Below are 19,097 nucleotides of genomic sequence, written 5' to 3' on the forward strand. Positions count from 1 at the left end.
GGAGTTGCGAATGGTGCTGAACATTGTGCGATCATTAGCAAACATCCCCACTTCTAACCTAATGATGGGAGGAAGGTCATTGATGAAGCAGCTGAGATGGTTGGGCCGAGGACACTACCCTGAGGAACTCCTGCAGTGATGTCATGAGACTGAGATGATTAACCTCCAACAAACACAACCATCTTCCTTTGTGCTAGGTATGATTCCAACCAGTGGAATTTTCCCTCTGATTCCAATTGACTGCAGTTTTGCAGCGGCTTCTTGATGCCACACTCAGTCAAATGCTGCCTTGATGTCAAGGACAGTTACTCTCAGCTCACCTCTGGAGTTCAGCTCTTTTGTACATGTTTGGACCAAGGCTGTAATGAGGTCAGGAGCTGAGTGGCCCTGGCAGAACCCAAACTGAGAATCAGTGAGCAGGATATTGTTAAGCAGGTGCCACTTGATAGCACTGTTGATGACCTATTCAATCACTTTACTGAGTATCAGTTTAGAGTGAAGAGATGGTTGCCTTTCTCTGGCAGCACGGATGTGATCATTCGGCACTGGATGGCCAACCTCTTCTGTGCAGCATTGGCACTGACCACCACTGCCATTACCTCCCAAGCTGGACTGGTGAGATTGCTGGAATTCCTCCGGCCAGAGCAGGGGTAGATGACATCACGGTAGGCCTCCAAAAGGCATTCCAGGGATGGGTCACTGAACTCTTTTTGGCTTTTGGGGGTTATATCTTCACTGCAGCAGCCTTGGGCTGCAAGCAATTAAAACTGTGCGCAAGACTTCAGTTTAGATATGGTACCCGGGATGAGGAAACAGTGAAGTAACAGTGTGGCGAGCAATTCAGAGGCCGTCCGCCAGCTATATGGTGTGTTTCCCGTGGGTGCATAATTAATAAGGCAGGAAGCAGATGCTATGGTGCGAAAACCAGCCCTTACCAGCCAGTGGATAAATGTCTTTCTTCATGCCAACCACCGTACTTAGTGCAATTCAGGGGAAATTCTGGCCACTGAATGAATTATGTCACAACGATGGGTAATTGTGACTGAGTGAGATCTACCTATAACATCACCAGTTAACCAAAACATATTGAACAGTTTATAGAGGACCTGTATTTTTTTTTTACAAACAAGAAAAGACACTGACCAACGATAGCTACCACTAGTCACCTGATGTCTGGAATTGTCAGTTGACCACTTTTCTGGAAAGTTCCTATATGGTTGCATTGCTGACCTGCCCTCATATGTTGCTTGGAATTTTGCACCAGTGGGGCTGTCTAGGTCCACTTTGAAAAGGGACTCTAGAAAGGAAGGCATTAAAAGTGCAAAGTGCTGAATTTTCATTAACAGTAAAGAAAATGAAGACTGCTAACTAGCCAGATACACCCAACAGACACTCAAAACTCTCTGTGGAGGATGAAATAACCCTATTTCCTGTTGGTTCTACTATCTTGAAATGTTTCAAATGTTTCTGAGGTGAAAGATCAAAAATGTGATGACTTGTTCTACAACAATGACTGCAAGACATGGTAATCAACTTCCTTTCTGGAAATACACAGACATGAGGTTTAAGAACTGGTTTTGCTAAGCTAGACACACACAGAAGTCATAGGGTCATAGCGGTCTACAGCACAGAAAAAAGCCCTTCGGCCCATTGAGTCTGCGCCGGTCAAACAAGTACCTAACTATTCTAATCCCATTTTCCAGCACTAGGCCCATAGCCTTGTATGTCATGGCATCGCAAGTGCATATCCAAATACTTCTTAAATTTATGAAGGTTTGTGCCTCTACCACCCTTTCAGGCAGTGAGTTCCAGATTCCCAACATCCTCTGGGTGAAAAAATTCTTCCTCACATCCCCTCTACACCTCCTGCCCCTTACCTTAAAGCTATGCCCCCTGGTTATTGATCCCTCCACCAAAGAGAAAAGTTCCTCCCTGTCTACCCTATCTATGCCCCTCTAATTTTATGCATCTCAATCATGTCCTCCCTCAACCTCCTCTGCTCCAGAGAAAATAACCCCAGTCTATCCAATCTCTCCTCATAACTAAAACTCTCCAGCCCAGGCAACATCCTGGTAAATCTCCTCTGCACTCTCTCTAGTGCAATCACATCCCTCCTATAATGCGGATTCCAGAACTGTATACAATACTCTAGCTGTGGCCTAACCAGCGTTTTATACAGTTCCAGCATAACCTCCCTGCTCTTATATTCTATGCCTCAGTTAATAATGGAAAGTATCCCATATGCCTTCTTAACCACCTTATCTACCTGTCCCACTACCATAAGGGACTGGTGGACATGCACACCAAGGTCCCTCTGATCCTCAGTACTTCCCAAGGTCCTACCATTCATCGTGAATTCCCGTGCCTTATTTGTCCTGCCCAAGTGCATCACCTCACACTTATCCGGATTATAAATTCCATTTGCCACTGATCAGCCCATCTGACCAGCCCGTCTAATTCCTTCTGTAATCTAAGGCTATCCTCCTCAATATTTACCACCCCACCAATTTTTGTGTCATCCATGAACTTACTGATCAACCCTCCTACATTCAAGTCTAAATCGTTTATATATACCACAAACAGCAAAGGATCCAACACCGTTCCCTGCGGAATCCCACTGGACACAGGCATCCAGTCACAAAAACACCCCTTGACCATCACCCTCTGCTTCCTGCCACTCAGCCAACTCTGGATCCAATTTGCCAAATTGCCTTGGATCCCATGGCTTTTACATTTATCATCAGTCTCCCATGTGGGACCTTATCAAAAGACTTGCTGAAGTCCAAGTAGATTATGTCAAATGCATTGCCCTCATTTACACATCAAAGTCATCTGGAAAAACTGAAGGAAGCAGTAAGGTATCTCTCTTTCTCTCTCTGAAACTAATAAAAGCACCGTATCTTAACAGTGTAAAAATCATTCACAGTGATAGTGTATTTCAATCAGAAAGAACCTCAGGAGAAACTCATTGATTTCTGGGAGATGGATCACGGAATTAAAAGGAAGGAAACTCTCTTTAGCAAAGTGCAGTTACCTGAAATTCATTCAACGCCAGGATTTTAAAGGAAACCATCTAACCTCAAATGGCTGCAATGTTCAACAATCTACACCTCACGGACAAACAAAGAATTAATCATATATTCTTTTAACTTTTATTTGGACCCTAATTTTTCATGTGTGTGTGTATCATTGCATCTTTTATTTTTTCTTCTCGGGTTTAGTAACAAATAAACTTGCCCTTTCTTTAACTCAAGAAAACCTAGTTTGATTGGCTCCTTATTAAAAATTGGATACATTTGGATTGGAAAAGGCATTTATGGGGAAAAGAGGAGGCTGAATAAAGGGGAACCGGTTCGTCTTTCCTCACCCAGTCGTAACAATTACACAGTGTAGGGTCTACACAAGTAGAGTAAATGCAGTCGCTATGATGTTTAACCACATGCTGCCATTGTGTTTTTGGCCTTTATAATAAAAAAGGGATATATCCATAACTACTGTAATTTTCACAGGCATACAATAAACATAATTTTTAACATTCTCCCAGAAGTACAGTAAGGTAAACAATTTCAAATTATATCATGTTCATGTTATAGGATTTTCCTGAATGCTATTTAAAGTTTTCACAACTTCTCCTACATTGCACTTCTGACTGCATCAACCTGATTGTTTTCTCTCAATTGTTTTAACTGAACTTTCTCACCCTTTCTCGTTTGTAGGCATAGGTTGATATTTTTCTCATTCTTTCACTCTTCAACTAAGCAAGTGCACTTTGGTCTCCCTGTTTAAAAAATACTTTCTCAATTGGTAAATGCACTTCTGAGGGTAACTGAGATAGACAGGTCCCACATTCAAATCTCAAGTTACATAGAGGAAGAAAAAACAAATCTGGTAAGAGTTCTGGCTCCTGAATGCTAACCTGTGATCCCTGCTGAAAGTGTCTGGATGTCAGAGGGAGACAGTATGCATGACCATATACTGTGAAGCTGTAGTGTAAAAGAGACTGATGTTTTGTAAAAGAAAATAAAGTTCTATTTCATGTTTTTTTATCTTCTACAGTAAGTTACACCAGGGAATAATGCAAATCAAAAATATTTATTTACACTCCTGATTCCAACACTGAAACATTCGGCATTAGAAACTGAATAAAATAACTTTTACAGCAATTACATGAAAATATATATGCATGTCAAAACTTTAAAGATACTGAAGTTATAAGGGTTAACTGCAGTCAAAGAGAACATCATGGACAGTGGTCACCAAAATATTTCAAACCATGAGGTTTTGTACAATCAGTATTTAAATATTATTCCGTTTGTTTATATTAAATATAGGCACTTTTCATAATTCAATATTTATATTCTTGCTTGAAAGTCCAATGTCTAACAGTACTAAAAGAAAGAACCTTATTTTTTTGAAAGCTGTGGATAGTCCTCTGGCTTTAGTACAAGAATCCGGCAAATAGGACATGTGCTTTGTTCTTTCAGCCAGTAATCAATACACTGGAAAGAAAAATATAGTAGTTCAGATATTAGAGACTAATGTTAGATGGCAGGACAGAAAAATATCTATATTACAATTACATTGCTAGATGATAGAGAAAAATGTACAATTTAAAACAAATGATAGGATCATATGCTTTGATGTCTGTCATTGTAGTAAATTAGGTAGTGCATCTTTGAGTTACAGTGGGATGATTTCTTTAACTGTTCTGCATTGTGGAAGAGTTATCTTATCTGAGCAAACTGGCTACCAGCACCGCTGCTTACATAACTTGTCCAGAAATAAACATCTGTGACATAGCAGCAATCTTTAAAGTCCTAGGTTTTGACTGAACTTTTCAGCACTTCTAAAATTAAATTCATACCATAAAACTTCCAAACATATAAAAATGATATACATTGTTTTCCAAATTTTTAAAAAGATATATGATGGCACAAATACTTCTGCCTCCTCTCCAGTTTTAATTTATGGACTGCTCATTCACAACATTATGCCAATATAACAATATTCATTTATTTACTATGTGTCAGCATTAACATCTCTTCTGTGCGTACAAAAGGAATTAATTTTTTAATTCTGAATTGCTCGAGTTTGCTGTGCTGATCATTTGAAAAGGTTTCTAGGCCTAATTCACATTGCATAAAACCAATCTTCATATCATCAATAAAAGTATATTGTATTAAAAATAATTTCTAATTTAAAAGCATATAAAAATGCTGTGGGCATGTAATTGTGTGTTTCAATCTTATTTTTCTTACTAGGGATTCTCTCGCAGCATTACTCATGGGAATAGCCCTCGAGTGCAGCCAAGTGATTCTGGGCAGGGGGCTGGGAAATAAAATGACCATTTTTAATAAATGAGCTGAAGTAGCCAACTGGAATTGCAGTACTTTTCAGAGCACCAAGGTTGTACATGTGCAGATGCCTGAAATATTGTATATCATAGAAGCAGAAGAAACTTCTGTTTTGCTTCTAATATGAAACCATGAACGTAGCTTTCCAGATAGGAATTTATGTTTGGCAGTTCTTTTATTGTAGTCCTTATGATATTTTTAAGCAGCCAAACACAGTTTTTTCTCTCTTCATCAGGCATGGATTCCGGTGAGTGTAATTCAGCAATAAAGATGAATGCATTCAGGTCCACTGCTAGCTAAAACATGAGGACTGATGGACCCATTTTGAAACTTTAGTCAGCTTCTGAGAAGATCAAAAGTTACAGATATAACAAACATCATTTATAGATGTGCGATTGTGCACGCACATCAAATCTGTTGAGTTCCTGTTGCTGCTGGCAACTAGAAATTTTACTATTTACTGCACAATATATTATTCTGCTGCAAGGATGTAGTTCTGTTTACCTGGCTTGTCCTTTTAAAGCCATGAAGTGTACTTACTGTAAACACAGTCTATGATCAATTATAGTTTCATTGTTGTGTGTTTAGGGAAATTTGTAGCCTGGCTCCAAGTCAAGAAAACCAGTATGAAATGGCTGTTTTTCTCTTTTTTGCAACAATATGACAACTCTTAAGTGTGACATCCGGGGGTTACCATTGATCAGAAACTGAACTGGAACTAGCCATGTAAATACTGAGGCTAGAATAGCAGGACAGAGGTTAGGAATCCTGCAGTGAGTAACTCTGACTCCCCAAAGCCTGTCCATGATCTACAAGGCACAAGTCAGGAGTGTGATGGAATACCCTCCACTTGTCTGGATGAGTACAGCTCCAACAACACTCACGAAGCACTCAACACCATCCAGGACAAAGCTGTCCACTTGATTGGCACCCCATCTGCAAACATCCACTCCCTCCATCACTGGCACACAGTAGCAGCAGTGTGTACCATCTACAAGATGCAATGCAGGAACTCACCAAGACTCCTCAGGCAGCACCTTCCAAACCCACAATCACTACCATCTAGAAGGAGAAGGGCAGCAGACACATCGGAACACCATCACCTGGAAGTTCCCCTCCAACCTGCACACCATCCTGACTTGGAACTATATCACCATTCCTTCATTGTTGCTGGGGAAAAATCTTGGAACTCCCTTCTTAACAGCATTGTGGGTATACCTACACCATGTGGACTGCAGCAGGTCAAGGCGGCAGCTCACCACCACCTTCTCAAGGGCAATTAGGGATGGTCAATAAATGCTGGCCTAGTCAGCGATACCCACATGAATATTAAAAAAAATTAAGTGGGACTGATGGTATCAAAATATAATCAAGCAATAAATATTAATTTAAAAGCAAAATACTGCGGATGCTAGAAATATTAATTTATTGTAAGTGCGCAGGAAAATTAAATGTCTCTCATGCTGATTGGATGATTTATGTTTAATAAGGATTATACTCGAGGTAGAGGTGCAGTCAGAACTTTTTGGAGAATGTTGGCCAATGCTAATTTTATTTGAATTAACTTTTAAAATGTCCATAGATATATCTGTATTTATAGATATATGGGGAGGGGGAGGTGGGGGGGGGGGAGACAGTGGCGTAATGGTAATGTCAACGGACTAACAATCCAAAGACCCAGGCTAATGGGTTCAAATCCCGCCACAGCTGGTGGAATTTGAATTCAGTTAATAAATCTGGATAATAAAGCTAGTCTCAGTAATGCTGGCTATGAAACTATCATCGATTGTTGTAAAAACCCATTTGGTTCACTAATATCCTTTAGGGAAGGAAACCCCTGACTCCAGACTCTTAACCTCTGAAAGGTCAGTTAAAGGGAAGTTAGGGATTGGCAACAAATGCTGGTGAAGGCTGACAAATGCAGCGAAACCCACATCCCATGAAAGAATAAAGAAAAATAAAATAACTGAGTTATTTGAACACCTGAGCCACCTTTGCAAATCAATTAGTGCGGTTTATATTACAGAATCATAGAATTGTTTGGCCTATCGTGTCTGCACTGGCTCTCCGTATGAGCAATTTACCTAGGGACATTGCCCGGCCTTCTCCCCTGCACATTCATCTTGAACCTGCCTTCACCACACTCTCAGGCAGTGTATTCCAGATGCTAACCACTTGCTGCGTGAAAAAGTTTCTCATGATGTTGCCATTGCTTCTTTTGTCAATTACCTTAGATCTCTGCCCTCTTGTTCTTGATCTTTCCATCAATGGAACAGTTTTTCCCTAACTGCTCTGTTCAGACCCCTCATGAATTTGAATTCCCCTAGCAAATCTCCTCTCAGCCTTCTCTTCTCCAAGAAAACAGTCCCAACTTCTCCAATCTACCTAACTGAGATTCCTCATCCCTGGCACCATTTTCGTGCAAACTTTTCTGCACCCTCTCCAATGCCTTTACATCTTTCCTAAAATGTAACATCCAGAACTGGACGCAATGCTCCAGCTGAGGCTGAACCAGCGTTCTATACAAGTTTAACATAACTTGCTTGCTTTTAAACTTTATGCTCCTATTAATAAAGCCTAGGATGCTGTATGCTTCATTAACTGTGCTCGCAACCTGTCCTGCCACCTTCAATGATTTATGTACTTATACACTAGGTCCCTCTGCTTCTGCACCCTCTTTAGAAATGTACCCTTTATATGATTTTATTTTATTTTAGGTTCTACATTGTCCTCCTCACAGTTCACAATCATATCATCTGCAAATTTTAAAATTGTGCCCTGTACAGCAAGGTTGAGATCAATAATATCTATCAGGAAGAGCAAGGGTCCCAACACCGAGCCCTGGGGAACTCCACTACAAACTTTCCTCTAGTCTGAAAAATATCCATTAACCATTAGTCTCTGTTTCTTGTCACTACATTTTATTTTTGAAATCGCCAGCCCCTTCCACCCCTCCACCCCTCCTGCACATGGCTGCTGAAGATGCTGGCTGAGTTGTATGGATTTTGGTAAAGTGGTCATTTTCCAGTTGTGTGACTGGATAGCAAAAGTCAAAAGACAATGGATTATAGCTAAGTCCAAATGTACTCCCGTCCAATATCTGCTCATATACACTAGATATAATGATCTAATAGTGATCTGAAGCAATACCTTCTTTGCCTTTAATTTTCATGCTTCACCTAAGTGACTTTGACTCCCATCATGCAAGACTTATATTGCTCAAAATTCAGTAACAGAAACATTTGTGATCTAATTGGGCAAACTTTTAATCCTGGCCATAGAACATTTATATCTCTTAATGGGGACCTAATTTGATCGAAGGGCCCTCTGCTCCTAGTGTTCAGAACTAATGTCCAGGGAAAGTAAGTACCCAAGCAGAAAAATAAAAGTGCCATAGATTATTGAACTTTTTGGAGAGTACAATCTGCCTTTGATATAAAGTTTGAACTATGCTTGAATGATGCACTGATGGAGATAGCAGATTTCAAGATGATAAAGTTAGCTCAGAAAAAAGTTACCATGGTGTTATGCACAATAGATTAGGATTTTACATTTGTGCTGGTGTAGCTTTTGGTTTTAATCAAAGATTAACTTTTTAAATTGGATTCCTTATTTTCCCAGTTGAAGAATAATTACCCCCATCAAGGCAGGAGATAGTGGTGTAGTGGTAATGTCACTGGACTAATAATCCAGAGGCCCAGGCTAATGCTCTGGGGACATGGGTTCAAATCCCATCATGGCAGCTGGTGGAATTTAAATTCAATTAATAAATTTGGAATATGAAGCTAGTCTCCCATGACATAGATTGTTGCAAAAACCCATCATTAATATCCTTTAGGGAAGGAAATCTGCCTTCCTTACCTCTTCTGGCCTACATGTGACTCCATACCACAGCAATGTGGTTGACTCTTAATTGTCCTCTGAAATGGCCTAACAAGCCACTCAGTTCAGGGGCAAACAGGGGTGGGCAACAAATGAAGAATGACCTTGCCAGTGACACTCACATCCCATGAAAGAATAAAGAAAAAAAAAATCACTTTTTAAATTTTAAGGTTTATTTTTAAACCACAGATATTTAACCAACAACATTATTTCTTAATTAGCTGAGGTGTGCACAAGCCAATAGTTTGGTGAACATAAGAATTAAGAGACCTGACATTGTGCATAATGCTCAGTTGGGTAGTGCTCATTGTGTGATACTTAAGCAATGTAGATCGGTTGAAAAGCAAATGTTTTATAAAGGTTGGAGGTAGATTTCAAAGTCCTTCTCAGAGTATTCTGCAGTTGTTTAGTTATAGAGTAAACAATACATTTTAAACATGTAATGCAATCAAAATTGCAACAAATTTGACAGGGTGTATAAAATTTCTAACTTCAATGAATTCAAATTAAAAAGTTTATGCATGTAATACTATCAATTTTATGACAGTGGGAGAGAAACTATGAAAACATACCTGTCTACAAACAGACACTAAAACAATTCTAGATCTCCCAGTTGTGCATGATATACTGAATAATCATCCAGCAGGCTGAACTGTTACCTATATGAGTAGCAACACTAGTAATTTCCCATTATGTTGTTTGTGATATGATCTGAGGTGGAACAATGGGAAATTCATGGACTTATACCAACAACAAACAATATTAGTACCCGGTCTCGGATGAATGTCTTGGAGGAGGTGGTTATTTCAGCCTTTGAATTTTTGAGATAAGTATAAATTAAATAAACATGCTCTTTTACTTATAGAACTGTGATATAAGTTATTGGAAGTCTAGATAACAATCAGTACTCAACAAAAAGATCAGAACAACTGCACATTAGAGAAACTGCTATAAATGCATACCTACCTTTTTGTGGAAAACATGTTTACATTCCAGCTCATAGCAATCCTTTGGGGGAACTAGTTCCTCATGGCAAATGACGCAAGGGTCTTCTTCAATACTCTTGAGTACAAAAGCATAAAATTACAATGGATCATAATGTTATGAATCTTTGGCTTTAACATATTTAGAAATTCAGGCTACGAGCACTTCAAATTTTAATTCTAGATCCGGACCAGGATTGCTTTGTAACATACTTAAGATATTTCTGATGTCCTTGAAGTCAGGGATGGAATTTGTTTAATTATTAGGGATGTTATTCAGACATGTTGTGTGAAGTAATCAAGGGCAATGATTTAAATTCTGCCATTCTTCTTTCCTCTTGCAGTTCTCCCTTATTTTACTCCCCATCTTTTCTGAAGGCAGTCCTCATTCTGTAGGACAACTCATCAGAGACATACAGTTCTCCAGTAATCTGCCAAAGTGGCCATTATTCACATATTGGGTAGAAATTAATCTTGGGTGTTGGAGCAAACTGGATGGTACATGCATGGCCTGCCCACTACACGTCCTGCCAGATGCCCAGTTCTATTAAAGTAGATGAAACTGAATATCGTGCAGTTCACATAACAGGCAGAAAATGCAATCCCACCCACCTGGCACCACCATACAAAATAAACTTCTACCCACACAATCCAAAAAGTGCTGTAAGACTATTTTACCATTAGGGAAACCGAATACCATCCTCACCTGCTGTGAACATGTACGTTTTTGAACTTGGATCATTGGACGATAATCAGCAGCAGGGATTGAGGCTGATTTTCCTCTCCCCTACCAGGGACTCTGAGACCAAGTGCAGTCCCTTGCTGCTGTCCCCAGAGATCAGCTTAAATTAGTGCAGACTAATGTCCTTAGTAGCGTAAGAGGCAGCACCACACTGAATTGCACTTACCCAAGTCTTCACCCTGAAGACCCTACTCATTTTAAAAATTATTTTTAAACATGTTGATTGCCTGCTCCAAAGAAGTGCATTTAAAACAATCAAATATCAGTTAGTCACCTAATTAGAATACAATGAATTGTACATCAGTTATTTCTGTAACGATATTATAGAAATACAATCAATATCTGATTTCATTTTATACCTGCTGCTGCACAAATTGCTTAGAGGCTTTTTGATTTTCAATTCCTATCCACAATTCCTGCTCAATTTGACCTTGATCAACAAAACTGCTTAATTCCGATCTGTAAGAAAAGTGACATGCAATTATACAATGCTATTCAACAATGGTCCAGCAATTCAAGATATGCCCATTTTATGCAGGTAATCATTCCAATGTACACCCGATATTGGCCCACGGGCATTATTACCATTGAGCCTGCAAGCTGCGGACAGCAACTGGCGGTTTGCAGATGAAGCGGGACTGAAGATTGAGCAGAGGCAAGATCAGCAGCAGTCTGCAGATAAGGGATGAAGGGGGGACAATCAAGGTGGTGAGCAATTACAGAGGATAGACAGCGGTAGCTGTGGAGATTGGGTGGAAGGCAGGGCAGGACACAGTGGCCGGCAGCAGCCCACGTTCTTTGAGCTTGGTGTCAGATTGAGCACTCCTTCAGCTAAGTATATTATAAAACCAAAACAAAAACAGAATTACCTGGAAAAACTCAGCAGGTCTGGCAGCATCGGTGGAGAAGAAAACAGTTGACGTTTCGAGTCCTCATGACCCTTCGGCAGAACGGGTCATGAGGACTCGAAACGTCAACTGTTTTCTTCTCCACCGATGCTGCCAGACCTGCTGAGTTTTTCCAGGTAATTCTGTTTTTGTTTTGGATTTCCAGCATCCGCAGTAGCTTTTAGCTTTTTGTTTTTATCTCTATATTATAGAACCATCCCTTATTGGTTGTCACCTGATGGACGGTCCCATTAAGGACTGCCTGCTGTCTGCTGATAGACCTGGCTTTTCTGAGTGCAGCTGGCACCAACTGCCTCAGGGCAAACCAATCTTGCAAAGCTAGCCTCAAAACTAGTAAGCGGTAGGCCTCTTATTTGCAAACATAAAGGGCCTAATGCCTATTTCAGGCATGTGCACTGCATGCTGATTTTTTGGCCTTTAATAATATGGCAGACGCACATTTCCAATTCGTTAAGAGCTTATCCTTTCTGATCACCACAGTGGAGACTTTGAAAGCCGTTTATGCCCCCACCACAAAAGATTACACAGCCACATTTCCAGACCATGGAATCTAATTTAAATATCAAAGCTCCTACCAGATTAAAGTAATAATTTTCCCTTCCCATACCATGCATCATTATAGCCTTTGCTATTAATTTACTACCAAGTTAGGTTGTGAAGTTAAACAAGCTAAAAACTAGGAAGGACTGTCTAAATTCATTCCACTTTGGAACTTGAGTATTGCTGAAAAAAAAAGAGACATGTCAAAGCTTTTCATCTTGCACTCATCAGGATACTTCATAACAATACCAATATAGGGGAAAACAATTTATACTCTGTGAGACTCTAGTTATATTCCAAGTCCACTTGCCAACCAATCAGCACGCTCTTCTTATACAGTATAAATTGTTGTTTTCCCCTTATTTGGTATTCCTGTGAAGTGTGCTGATGAGTGCAAGTTGAAAAGCTTCGATGAGTCTCTTTTTTTCAGCAATAGTCAAGTTCTGTACTACCAAATGACCACAGCTGACAGAGAAACGTGACTCATACCAATTGTTGAACTTGAACTGAGACCTGAGAGTTGAAAAATTAGTGCTGAGTCATAGAAACATAGAACTTAGGAGTAGGAGTAGGCCATTCGGCCTTCTGAGCCTGCTCCACCATTCGATAAGATCACAGCCAATATGATTGTGATCTCAACTCCACTCTGCTGTCTGCCCATCATACCCTTTGATTATCAAAATATTATTTAACTCAGCCTTAAATAAATTCACTGACCCAGCCCCCACTGTCCTCTGAGGAAGAGAATTCCACAGTTTAACGACCCTCAGAAAAAAAAATTCTCATCTCCATCTTAAAAGGGAAACCTCTTACTTTAAACAGTGTCCTCTAGTTCTAGACTCCCCCAGAAGAGGAAACATCTTCCTGGTATCCACCCTATCAAGTCCCCTCAGGATCTTATATGTTTCAATAAGATCACCGCTTATTCCTTCCAAACTCAAATAGATAAAGGCCGAATCTGTTCAATCTTTCTTCATAAGATTACTCCTTCATCCCAGCAATGAGGTAAGTGAACGCTTTCTGAACTGCTTCAAATGTAATTATATCCTTTTTCAAATAAGGAGGCCAAAACTGTACACAAGTGCTTCTTGGTCTCACCAAGGCACTGTACAGCTTTAGTAAAACTTCTACTTTTATATCCCATTCTCATTGCAATACGCCAACATTCCATTTGCCTTCCTAATCACTTGCTGCATCTGCCTACTAACTTTTTGTTATTCGTGAACCAGGACCCCAGATCCCTCTGTATCACCGATTTCTGGAATCTCTCTCCGTTTAAATAGTGTACTGCTTTTCTATTCTTCCTGCCAATGTGGTCAAGTTCACTATTTCCCACATTATACCTCATCTGCCAAATTTTTGCCAACTCATTTAACCTACGTATATCCCTTTGTAGATTATTTACCTCTTGACAACTTACTTTCCTACCTATCTTGGTGTCATCAGCAAATTTAGCTACCTTACATTTGGGCCCTTCATCCAAGTCATTGTTATAGATTGTAAATAGTGAGGCCCCAGCACTGATCCCTATGGCAGTCCACTAGTTACAGCTTGTCAACCCAATAAAGACCCATTTATCCCTACTCTTCTTCCTGTTAGCTAACCAGTCCTTTATCTTTATTATAGCGCTTACACCACGTGCTCTTATTTTGTGTAGAAACGTTTGCTGTGCACATTATAAAAAGCCTTTTGGAAATCCAAGTGCAGCATTTCTACAGGTTCCCCTTTATCCACTTTGTTTGTTATTTCCTCAAAGAACTCTGGTAAATCAGATAAACACGATTTCCCTTTCACAAAACCATGTTGGCTCTGCCTGATCCCATTATGATTCTTTAAGTATCCTGCTGTTACCTCCTTAATAATGGATTCTAGCAATTTCTCAAAGACAGATGTTAGGCTAACTGACCTATAGCTTTCTGCTTTCTGTCTCCCTCCTTTCTTGAATGATGGTGTTACATTCACTATTTTCCAATCTGCTGGGACCCTTCCAGAATCTAAGGAATTTTGGAAGATTATAAGCAATGCCTCTACAATCCCTGCCGCCATTCCTTTTAGGATCCTAAGGCGCAGGTTATCAGGTCCTGGGGAGTTGTCAGTCTTTAGATCCCGTAGTTTTCCCAGTACAATTCCCTTGGTGAAGGTGGCTGTTTTAAGTTCCTCCCTCCATTTCACCTCTTGATAAGACCATAAGACGTAGGATCAGAAGTAAGCCATTTGACCCATTGAGTCTGCTCCGCCATTCAATGAGATCATGGCCGATCTGATTATCCTCAACTCCACTTTCCCCATAGTCCTTGATTTCCTTCACTGTCGCTGGGTCAAAATCCTGGAACTCCCTTCCTAACAGCACTGTGGGTGTACCTACACCACATGGACTGCGGTGGCTCAAGAAGGCAGCTCACCACCACCTTCTCAAGAGCAACTAGGGATGGGCAATAAATGCTGCCCCAGCCAGCAAAGCCCATATCCCGTCAACAAATATAAAAAAAATCTGTCTATCTCAACCTTGAATATACTTAACAACCCAGCCTCAACAGCCCTCTGTGGTAAAGAATTCCACAGGTTAACAGCCCTCAAAGAAGAAATTCCTCCTCATCTCTGTCTTAAATGGGTGACCCCTTACTCTGAGATTATGCCCTCTGGTCCTAGACTCTCCCAGAAGGGGAAACAGCCTCTCAGCATCTTGATTTTCAAGTATCTTTGGCAAGTTTTCTAAGTCTTCTACAGTGAAGACAGATACAAAATACCTGTTAAACGCTTCCATCGTTTCCTTGTTTTCATTTATTAATTGCCCACTAACTATCTAGAGGATCAACACTCACTTTAGTTGCTATTTTCCTATTTAAGTACTTGTAGAAACTCTTGCTATCTATTTTTATATTTCTAGCTAGGTTTCTCATATACTCTACTTTCTTCCTCTTTATATTTTTTTTCCACCATTCTTTGCTGGTTCTTCAAATTTATCCAATTTTCTGTCCTGCCACTAATTTTCGCAGAATTGTAGAGTGTTTCTTTCAACTTGATACTATCCTTAACTTCGTTATTTAGCCATGGTGATGCATCCTTCTTAAAGGCTCTTTCCTTCTTATTGGGATAAATCTTTGCTGAGAGTTATTAAATATCTCCTTAAAAGTCTGCCACTACATCTCTACTGTCTTACCTTTTTCCTTAGATTCCCACTTTACTTTAGCCAACTCTGCCTTCATACCCCTATAATTACCTTTATTTAGGTTTAGAAACACTAGCCTTAGACCCACACTTCTAACCTTTAAACTGAACGCAAAATTCTATCTTTTTCTGATTGCTGTAGCCGAGAGGCTCTTTACTATGAGATTATTGATTAATCTTGTCTCAAAGCACATTATCAGATCTAGAATAGACTGCTCCCTGGTTGGCTTTGGAATGTACTGCTCTAAGAAATTGTCCCAAATACATTCTATGAATTCATTTTCCAGGCTACCTTTGCCAATCTGATTCGCCCAATCTGCACGTAGATTAAACTATTCACTCACAATTATTGCAGTGCCTTTCTTACACACCCCATTTATTTCCTCCTGTACACTATTATGCATCTGTCTCCAGGAAATGTATTTGATTATTTCAGGGATATGCTTAATGCCTCCAAGAGCAATATTACCTAAACTTTACTCACTGTTGTCTTGCAGACATATTCAGAAACAAAGAATAGATTTATCCTCTTTTGTGTCTCTTATATGGTGGATAGTGAAGGCTAAAGAAAATAGAAGCCACTACACTTGCAGTCATTTAAATCCAGAAATGCCTGAAGAATGGGGGATTTTAATTTTCCTAGGGATTAGTTGGTCCATAGGCAGGCCTTGCAATACTGAGGACAGGGCAGCTGACAGATTTGTGGATAACATGTGTTTCCTAACACGATGCGTTGAAGAGGAAATTAGGTATAATCAGGTACTTGATTTAGTTCTTTGTGGCAACCCTGATACAGTATCAAATAGCTAAGCAATAGTGAGTACAATATCATCAGATTCAATGGAAGTTGACAAAAAAGTAATGCTAGTTCCAGATCTGGACTAAATTTGTAAAGGTGACAGTAACCAGATTCAGGTCAACTGGGTAATTTTACTGATGGGGAAAATTATCAACGCAGTAGAAAAATGGAATACATTTTAAGATCAATCAAATGCAAAAGGAATCCATGCCCCTAGAGGTAAAAGAAGGGTAAATGGTAAAACAAAACCAAAGTGGTTAACTGATCATGTGCAAGGACAAGTCAGTACCCTTATTGGCTAAAATAAAATACATTTCAGAAGAACAGTAAAGGCATCAAAATCTGCTATCAGAGCAGCTAAAAGTTAACTGCTGAAGATGTGTATAACAAGGTGCTGGGTTCAAGTCCCACTTTATCTGTGGAATTCACTACCTCAGAGTGCAGCGGATGCCGGGTTGCTGAATAAATTTAAGAAGGGGATAGACAGATTTTTAATTAGTAACGGGTTGAAAGGTTATGGGGAGAGGGCGGGAAGTTGGAGTTGAGGTCAAAATGAGATCAGCCATGATCGTATTGAATGGCGGGGCAGGCTCGAGGGGCTGATTTGCCTAATCTTGCTCCTAGTTCTTATGTTCCAAGACCTGAGCACAAAATCAAGGCTCACAATTCAGTGCAGCGCTGAGGGAGTGCTACACAGTTGGAGTTGTTGTCATTTGGATGAGATGTTAAACTGAGGCCCCATCAGGTGGAAGTAAAAGATCCCAGGGCAGTATTTCAAAGAAGAGCAGTGGAGTTATCGCTGCTGTCCTGGCCGACATTTATTCCTCAACAGCATCACAAAAACAGATTATTTGGTCATTATCACATTGTTTTTTGTAGGAGCTTACTGCCACGTTTCCTACATTACAATGACTATACTTCAAAAGTACTTTATTGGTCTTGAAAACTGAGGCATCCAGTGATCGTGAAAATTGCTATATAAATGCAAGTCTTTTTTTCTTTTGACTGTAGTAGGAACAGTAAAATCCTTTTCAGCTAAATTAGTATCAATGTACCTGCATGCATGGCTACACAGCAGCCTGGAAAGGTACCACACATGCCTTGATCATTGTTAAATACCATGCCTGTGCAAAAAAGTAAAAGGTGCCTTGCACTGAAAAAGTGCCCATTAACAACGTAATATTATTAGGGGATATTGGTCAGAAGTCAAAGGGTCGATAATGACTGCACAAGGCTTTTGGGAGATTCCTCAGGGGAAGTGAAGATGAATTTCCAGAATAAGACAGATTTGAAATGACTGCTTTGTATCAGTCTTCACTCCAGTGGATGATATTCAGTTCCTAATAGTGCAGTCCACAGGTGACTCTAAAACTGAAAGTGTCAAAGTAGATGTGGGCGTAGTCTTGAATAAAATAAATGTCTCAAAACAGATTGGACTGCTGGTCATGATAATATTCACACAAAGGTGCTCAAACAAGGGGAGCTGTGTTCAAATTGCTCATATATTTAACAGCTAACAATAGTCTGAGATTGTTCCCATGGTCCTGAGAAAGGACATATGGTGCCAATATCCATTAAGGGTAATAAGGCAGAACCAGGAAATTACAGACTGGTTAGCTTAACTATGGTTGTAGGGAAGTTGCTTGAATGGATCATTAGAAATACTCTATATGACCATATTGACAGAAAGTAGAGAACTCAACATGACTTCTAGAAACTGTTCGAAGATTGGTTGAATTTTTTGAGGACGTTACGAGGTTTGTGGACAAGGTAGGTAGCCTGGTTGACGTTATGGCCAGGATATTGCCGTCGGCGTGTGGGGGCGGGCCCGATATGCTGACGTGTAAAATGACATGAGATGACGTCGGATGTGCGTCCTGACGTCATTTCGATCTTTCGTTCGGTGGGCGCACGCTGGCCGAACTGTCAACAGCCTATTAAGGTCATTAAAAAAGTAATTAAACTTGTTAAGAACGCTGCCTGTCCAACCTTAAGGTTGACGGGCAGGTGAAGAGCCCATGCGGCCATCGTGTTTTTCAGGAAACCTCATCCACGAGCAGGATGAGGTTTCCTGAAGGTTTTATAAAATAATTTAATAAATTTTGCTACACACTCAAACATGTCCCAGCTCATGTGACACTGTCACATAAGGGGACATATTTAAATAATTTTTTACTTTATTTATAACAAAACTTATCAACTAATCTCCGAGGTAGCTCTGTGCCTCAGGGAGATCGCTGTGCTCTTTCGTGTGCATGTACGAAAGAGCGCAGGCCCTGACTCTCCCTCCTCCCCCGCCTGCACAGGTGGCACTGAGCGGTACCGGCTGCTTGTTATACTGGACGGGCCTTAATTGGCCCACCCACGTAAAATGGCGGCGTGCAGCCAATCGCGGGTGGCAACTGGCTCCGCGCCTGCCCCTGCCCGCTCTCATCCAGCCCACCCGGCATAGGCAAGATTCAGCCCTATATAACTGAATTTAAAAAAAACTTTTTGACAAGGTATCACACACTTGGTTACAAAATACAGTAGAATACTGTTGAAATGCTGGGCAGATTGTAGGTTGGATACAAACTCCATTTTCAAAGACAGAAAATTGTTATTAATGGCAGTGGTTCAGTGTAGGATCTGCTACTAGTGGGTATCTGCAAGAATCAGTATTTCAAATGCTATCTTTACAATCTTTATTAATGATTTAGTACAAGGCATTGGGGAAAACTG

At 40.2% G+C, this 19,097-nt stretch overlaps 1 protein-coding gene across 2 annotated transcripts in view; it reads right to left on the reverse strand.

Annotated features, from left to right (window-relative positions):
• Nucleotides 1-4,076: 4,076 nt before the first annotated feature.
• LOC144691693 (E3 ubiquitin-protein ligase DZIP3-like) overlaps nucleotides 4,077-19,097 on the reverse strand; it is a 133,487-nt gene continuing 118,466 nt past the window's right edge. For both annotated transcript variants that reach the window (XM_078560047.1, XM_078560048.1), the window contains exons 23-25: nucleotides 11,321-11,420; nucleotides 10,203-10,298; nucleotides 4,077-4,499 (exon numbers count right to left, since the gene is read on the reverse strand). In XM_078560047.1, coding sequence (XP_078416173.1) covers nucleotides 4,404-4,499; nucleotides 10,203-10,298; nucleotides 11,321-11,420 — 292 coding nt within the window. In that variant the 3' untranslated portion in view covers nucleotides 4,077-4,403. The remainder of the gene's footprint in view (nucleotides 4,500-10,202; nucleotides 10,299-11,320; nucleotides 11,421-19,097) is intronic.

The sequence above is a fragment of the Cetorhinus maximus genome, chromosome 16 (assembly GCF_964194155.1).
Source record: "Cetorhinus maximus chromosome 16, sCetMax3.hap1.1, whole genome shotgun sequence".
Taxonomy (NCBI): domain Eukaryota; kingdom Metazoa; phylum Chordata; class Chondrichthyes; order Lamniformes; family Cetorhinidae; genus Cetorhinus; species Cetorhinus maximus.